The 7275-nt window shown below is 56.9% G+C and overlaps 1 protein-coding gene across 1 annotated transcript in view; it reads left to right on the top strand.

Moving 5' to 3' along the window:
* Positions 1-7178, top strand: part of LOC104522721 (bifunctional heparan sulfate N-deacetylase/N-sulfotransferase 1-like) — a gene marked incomplete at both ends in the record, with an annotated part of 8097 nt that extends 919 nt beyond the window's left edge. Inside the window, 13 exon segments of the mRNA XM_010165092.1 lie at positions 128-287; positions 290-600; positions 815-902; positions 1125-1279; positions 2551-2736; positions 3074-3202; positions 3387-3569; positions 3802-3898; positions 4053-4176; positions 4678-4852; positions 5080-5250; positions 6135-6244; positions 7076-7178. Coding sequence (XP_010163394.1) covers positions 128-287; positions 290-600; positions 815-902; positions 1125-1279; positions 2551-2736; positions 3074-3202; positions 3387-3569; positions 3802-3898; positions 4053-4176; positions 4678-4852; positions 5080-5250; positions 6135-6244; positions 7076-7178 — 1992 coding nt within the window.
* Between the last annotated feature and the right edge of the window lie 97 nt (positions 7179-7275).

The following is a 7275-nucleotide window of genomic DNA, read 5'->3' as shown; positions in this document are numbered from 1 at the left end:
AGGGTGGTGAACCCCCTGCCCCCTTGCCGTGGCCATCAGTGCCCCCAGTGAGCCCCTACCTCCCCAGCCAGTCTGGGTGCTTGTCCCCAGCGTCCCGTCTCCTCTAGACCCCATCTCTCCCATCCAGGCCAACGAGAACAGCCTACTGAGCGCCCAGCTGAAGGGCTTCCCCCTCTTCCTCCACTCCAACCTGGCGCTGAAGGACTGTAGCATCAACCCCAAGTCGCCCCTGCTGTACATCACACGCCCCAGCGAGGTGGCGAAGGGTGTGCTCCCCGGGGAGGACTGGACTTTAACCACTCCACTTACGAGCCGGTCCTCCTGGCCAAGACCAAGTCAGCCGAGTCCATCCCGCACATGAGCGTGGACGCGGCGCTGCACACCACCGTGATGCAGGACCTGGGCCTCCACGACGGCATCCAGAGGGTGCTTTTTGGCAACAACCTCAACTTCTGGTTGCACAAGCTCGTCTTCGTGGACTCTGTCTCCTTCCTGACAGGCAAGAGGCTCTCCCTGCCCCTCGACCGCTACATCCTGGTGGACATTGATGACATCTTTGTGGGCAAGGAGGGCACACGCATGAAGGTGGAAGATGTCAAGGTACGGCTGTCACGTCTTGGCTGGGTGATGTGTGGGGCTGGGTGCTTGTACCTGCTCTGGGATGCTCCAGGGTTGAGCTTTCCTGCCCCAAGACCATCCCCTGACCCCCTGGAAGCCACTCTGCCAAGCTCCTGGGGACATGGGTCCTTGTCCTGGGCAGTTATCCCCATGGCTGTGTGCTGAGGACATCTTGCTTTCTCTCCCCCTCTCCCAGGCGCTGTTCAACACGCAGAATGAGCTGCGCACCCACATCCCGAACTTCACCTTCAACCTGGGATACTCAGGGAAATTCTTCCACACGGGTGAGGAGGGTGAGGGTGTTGCTTCATGTGTTGGTGCCATACAGCTGGTGTTGGGGCACAAACTGCTGCTCAGAGAAGCTGAGGGTTGCAGGACAGTCCTTGGGCATCCCAACCTGCTGCCTTCCATCACCTGGTGACCAAGAGGGACTCCCCCTCCCTCTGCCCTGGCTGCTTGTCGTGGCTCTGCATGCCCAGCAGTGACTGTGAGCATTGTGCCTGCAGGTACCGATGCTGAGGATGAAGGTGATGACCTGCTGCTGTCCTACGTGAGGGAGTTCTGGTGGTTCCCCCACATGTGGAGCCACATGCAGCCTCACCTCTTCCACAACCAGTCGGTTCTTGCCGAGCAGATGACCTTAAACAAGAAATTCGCTGTCGTGAGTAAGATGCTGCCGGTGGAGGTGCTTGTGGTGGGGGGAGGATGGGAGAAACGGGGAGAAGAAGCTTCCTGGGGAACCTGGGTGATGGTCTGTGCTTGCCAGAGCAAAGACCTGGTGGCATTAAGTCACATCTCCCAGTTTGCAGCTGGGTGAGTAGATCCATTTATACACCAGTACCTGGAGCAAAAGGATTTATCTGCACCAGCCCACAGCGAGCTGCCCCGGTCCCTGTTCGAGGGGAGACATTGTCTGCGCGTTGCCTGGCCAGGGGGGATGTGGAGGGACGACCCACAGGGTTGTGGAGGTCTGACCTGGGGGATGTGGGGGTCCGATCCGTGGTTCTGCTGGAGGAAGCAGCCACTTGAGTTGGAGAGTGCTGGGTTTTAACTGAACCTGGGGTTGGGTGCTCAGCCTGGTGTGGTTTGGTGCAGTGCTGGGCCATGATGTGGGATCCTGGAGCAGTGGATGTGTGCCAGGACGCTCCTGCTCATGGAAACTCCCTCTGCAGACCAAGCTGTCAGGGACACATTGGGTTTATATAGGCAGGCTCTGACCTTCAGCTTGATAAGGGGTTGTCCATCCTCTTGGCCCGTCCTTGATCTGCCCTGGATAAAGGCAGCGTGGAGACCAGACCGTGCTGTAATCGACTGGTTTGCTCACAGCTGAGTTGAATCCAAACGAGTAGAGCCTGACCCAGCAATAATGTTTGGGTCCTATGGTCTAAGAGAGTCATCTCTGCTCTGGCAGGGGGGTTGGACTGGATGATCTCCTGAAGTCCCTTCCAACCCCTACCATTCTGTGATTCTGTGATCTTCAGGCTAACTTGAATTCATTGTATGATAATTAGAGGTGTGTAATTAGAGAGAGACTGGACCATCCCTACTTGGGGTGGACAATTGTCCAGCTCAGAATTTCCAAGCTGTTTTATATCTGTTGATATAAACAGTCCTGTGTAGATGAATCTCCTCATTCTCCACAGAAGAGCTTTGCTGCTGTTGCTTTCTTGGTGACAGCAGAGATGTCAGGGATGAGGATGGTCCATGTGACGCAGAGCAGCGAGTGTCCACCCAGCACATCTGCTCCTGGGCTCCCTTTCCTGGAGACAGCCCTGGTTAGGAGATGATGTGTGGGCACAGCCTGGTTGCTCTCCAGAGGCACGAATTGACTATGTGTAGTTGGGAATGGGCGGTCCTTGGGGAGAGATTGGTTTGGGACATTGTGGTTTTGGTGTCTCTGTGGTCACCCACTCCTTGTTCTCTTCTCTGCAGGAGCATGGCATCCCCACTGACATGGGGTACGCCGTGGCCCCCCACCACTCGGGCGTGTACCCCGTCCACGTGCAGTTGTACGAAGCTTGGAAGCAGGTTTGGTCAATCAAAGTGACGAGCACAGAGGAGTACCCCCACCTGAAACCTGCTCGCTATCGCCGTGGCTTCATCCACAATGGCATCATGGTAGGTGGCCAGGCTTTATCTCTGGTGCTTCTCTCCTCTTCTGCCCCCGCCAAACCCCAGAACCTCGGCGGGTGGTTTCTGGGCAGCTCAGATGTCTCTGTTTGAGGGGGCTGTGTCCTCTGCTCATCCTGCACAGGGGAGGCTTAGGTGAGGACACTTTTTGGCTTCTTCATCTGTCCATTTCCATCCCTTGTGGGTAGCAAGGTTCAAGTCAAGGGTGATGAGGGGCAGTGGAGCCAATCCTGACCCATGAGGGGTTTAGGACCCCCTTTTTGCTTGGAAGGAGGAAGGGAACCCAGCCTGGATGTTCCATCCATGCCTCTTTCTCCTGCCCCAGGTACTCCCCCGGCAAACCTGCGGCCTCTTCACACACACCATCTTCTACAACGAGTACCCCGGTGGTTCCAGTGAACTGGACAAAATCATCAACGGGGGTGAACTGTTCCTGACTGTGCTCCTCAACCCCGTGAGTACTGCTGTCCGGCTGCCTGGGGACAGACAGACAGACAGACAGGTGTCCCTTGCAGAGCCGTCCCCTGGTGCTGCTGTGGGCAATGTCCCCAAAATCCTTGGCCAGGATGCGAGTTGTTTGCATGGGATGGCTACTGGGTGAGGCTCTGCTGATCCCTGCTCCATCCTCTCCCCTTCAGATCAGCATTTTCATGACCCATCTGTCCAATTACGGCAATGACCGCCTGGGCTTGTACACCTTCAAGCACCTGGTCCGCTTCCTCAACTCCTGGACCAACTTGAAGCTGCAGACGCTGCCTCCTGTGCAGCTGGCACATAAATACTTCCAGATCTTCTCCGAGGAGAAGGACCCGCTGTGGCAGGTACTCTCATGCCTGGAATGGGGCGAATAGAAGGTGTTTCACCTCTTTGTGGTTCTGCAGGTGGTGCCAGGAAGGACTTTGCCCCATAGTGCTGGAAATAACCCCAGCCTTTGCCCTGCCTGTTGAGCAGTGTGGCCTCCCCGCGTGTCTGCTCGGGCTGGAGGGGGCTGAGCAGTGGTTTGTGGTCCTGTCCAGGCTGCCCTGTCTCTAATCCTCCCACTCGACATTTCAGGATCCCTGTGAAGACAAGCGGCACAAAGACATTTGGTCCAAAGAAAAGACGTGTGACCGGTTCCCAAAGCTTCTCATCATTGGCCCTCAAAAAACAGGTGCTTCCCTTCACCCTCGGTGCCTTGAGCATGTCAGGAGGTTTGCTGGGTCCTCTGTGCACCTCCAGAGAGCCTCTCTCAGCCCTCCTGCCCTGAAGCAGAGCTTGGAGGGAGGTTTGGCCCAGGTCAGCTCTTGGTTTCTGTCTGTCCGAAGGAACGACTGCCCTTTATCTCTTCTTGGGGATGCACCCAGACCTGAGCAGCAACTACCCCAGTTCAGAGACCTTCGAGGAGATACAGTTCTTCAATGGACACAACTATCACAAGGGCATCGACTGGTAGGTCTCCCCGTCATGGGGGCTGAGCTGGGAGTGCCAGTTCCTTCAGGAGCCAGAGCAGTGGTACTATGGGCTTTCCCATCTGCCTTGCAGCCACCAAGCCCTTGGCAGAGGGCACCTGGGTGCTGCAAGGTGGGATGAATCCCACACAGGCTCTGCCATGTGCCTTCAGGCCATCACACCGCCATGGCTTGTCCCTGAGATGTTGTCTGTAAGGCAAAGGCCACTTGCCAGGACTCAGAAGTGCCCTCAGCAGAAGGCATGTGCATGTGTATGCACCTGTGACCCCTTGGTTTCGGGGTCTGCCTGGGCAATCTGGTGAGGCCTGCCCCTCCAAAATACCTGGAGAAGGTTGTGGAGCCTCAGGCAGTGTGTCAGACCTGGGGGGACCCTGCAGGGTTAGTGTGTGGTACAGAGTGTCTTGAGATGTCACCTGCAAGGGAGGGTGCTGGGGACATCTCGTGGTGCCTGTCTGCCTGCCTCACGCTGTGTCTCCCCCAGGTACATGGAGTTTTTCCCCATCCCCTCCAACACCACCTCTGACTTCTACTTCGAGAAAAGTGCCAACTACTTTGACTCAGAAGTGGCTCCTCGGCGAGCTGCGGCCCTGCTCTCCAAGGCCAAAGTCATCACCATCCTCATCAACCCTGCAGATCGAGCCTACTCCTGGTATCAGGTGAGCCACTCACCTCTGCCTCTCCCTCAGCCTGGGCAGCCCCATGGGGCAGTGGGCTTCACTCCATCAGCTTGGTTTGGGAGGTGGGGTGGCTGTGGGTGCTGCACTTTTTAGCTGATCAAGATGTGCAAGGACACGGTGTGGTGGCCTGGGAGCTGCAATGCCTTGTGGGCAGCTCAGGATTTGGGTTGCTGCAGGAACAAACCTGCCTCTCTTGTGCCTGACAGCACCAGCGAGCTCATGATGACCCGGTTGCCCTGAAATACACCTTCCATGAGGTGATCACGGCTGGACAGGAGGCTGCTCCGAAGCTCCGGACCCTGCAGAACCGCTGCCTGGTGCCGGGCTGGTACGCCACCCACATCGAGCGCTGGCTGAACAGCTACCACGCCAACCAGGTAGGGATGGGAGCACCCTGGGGAGCTCCCCTCGCCCAACCAAGGATGTGTGGGGAGGAGAGCTTGGGTCCCCAGTCAGCTGCAGGGGTGCTCCTGTGGGAGCTGCTCTTTTTATACCTTAATAACCACGGGGAGAAGAGTAAAAGTACTCGGGGAAGGTGCAGAGGGCAGATGTTGTTCAAGAAGGAAAGCTTTGTAGTGTGAGGTTGGTGATGGACGATGCAAAGATGTCCTTGTGCTGATCCTGAGCAGGTAGGTCCTTCTGCTGATCCTCTGGCAAAGCAGGGTTGAAAGGGAGCTGTGGGGTGAAGGGCTGTAGGTGGTTCTGCAGGGGCAGCCACCGCTCACCCGCCACTCTCAGCCACAGACCCCCGCGGGGCTGTCCTGTCTGGTGTCACCACGGCATTGAAGCAGGACAAAACCAGCGGGCACAGCTGCCTGTGGTTCGAGCTCTCTACGGGGGAAATGGGGGCTGGATGGCAGCCCCGCTGTGACCCACAGCACAGCGCTGCTGGCAGTCTACGGGCTCAGTCCCTGAATGATTTTTCCACTGTCATTTAACCTTAGAAAGTCTGTGAGTTGCCTGCTCCTGGCGTAATTGCTGTAATGCAATCCTGGCTGGCTGTGGGCTGGGCAGCCCTGAGCCTAAACTCTGCTCTGGGATCCTGGATGGATCCTGGCCCTGGCTTTTATTTGCATTTCACTTTCCAACACCCAGTGTAAGTGAACACCGAGGCACATTAGCATTCAAAAGGAGACCCTGCCTGGGATGCTGGCAGGTTTGGCTCTGAGATGGCAGAAGGTGCGGGGAAAGCTTCGTTGTGCCCCAGGAGAGCAGGGCTGGGAGCCAGCAGCAGCTCAGTGCCCTGCCTTGCTCCTTGCAGATCCTGGTCCTGGATGGCAAGCTGCTCCGAACAGAACCCGCCAAAGTGATGGAGACAGTCCAGAAATTCCTCGGCGTGACCAACTTCATCGATTATCACAAGACCCTGGCGTGAGTCTTTCCCCAAGCTTCTCCTTCTTCCAACCTGCTGTTGTCCCTGGGGACACCTAATGCTGTCCCAGGGCAGCCCCCAGCGCTGGGGCTCACTGCAGAACTGCTGCTGGTTTAGATGAGACCAGGGTTTCACCTGAGGCTGGAACAGCAGCTCCATGTACCTACAATCAGAAATAACAGTCAACAAGCACCCCAGTTTGCTGTGCTTATCCAGAGACCACGGTGGGGACAGTGGTGTCACCCTGGGCAACCTGGGAGCAGAGTTCAGGGGTGCATTTGTGCTTCCTGTGACAGTGATGAGCCCCAGCACCCCGACTCCTCGTGCACACACTGCAGAGAGCAGCTCTTGCTGCTGGCCATGTGGCACCTCCACGAGTGTCACCTTGCTCTGAGCCTTCCAGACATTAAAGCTCACTGTGGGAAGCAGGAACCTCCAGAGCTCCTAGAACAATAATAATTTCCTTCTGCACAGGGCTTGTCTGTATATGTGGCTGCTCTGAGTCTGCACCCAGCTGCTGCGGGGCTCTTGAGGGCATCCAGGGCCAAAAATGCCACAGAAAATAATAATTAAACCCATGTAGACCCCACATTCCCTCAGCAGGGTGATGTGGTGATGAGTGAACCTTGTTGGGTGGGCTGCTTACTGTGAGGCTGCATGGGGAACCTGTACCGGGGGATCAGTAACGAGACGTTAGCTGGGCTGAGGATTAAACGAGGTGGAGAAGTGCCCCTGTGCAGGGCTGGGCAGCAGTGGGGCCGTGAGGCAGCGTGGTTGCCAGTGGAAGGTGTGAGGGGTGAGAGGGGTGAGGCAGAGCTCTCGCTTCACAGGTTTGATCCGAAGAAAGGATTCTGGTGTCAGCTTCTGGATGGAGGGAAAACAAAATGCTTGGGAAAGAGCAAAGGGAGGAAGTATCCCGAGATGGATTCGGATGTGAGTATGCAGAAAGCCACCCAGGATGGTCCCGAGCAGGGCTGGGGGAGCTGTGCTGGGTTGGTGGGCTCAGGGCTGGTCGCCCTGATCCTCCTCT

Source organism: Antrostomus carolinensis, unplaced genomic scaffold (genome assembly GCF_000700745.2).
Source record: "Antrostomus carolinensis isolate BGI_N321 unplaced genomic scaffold, ASM70074v2 scaffold29313, whole genome shotgun sequence".
In the NCBI taxonomy this organism is placed as follows: Eukaryota; Metazoa; Chordata; class Aves; order Caprimulgiformes; family Caprimulgidae; genus Antrostomus; species Antrostomus carolinensis.
The sequence above is the reverse complement of the archived record's forward strand: the minus strand, read 5'-3'. Positions and strand labels throughout refer to the sequence as shown.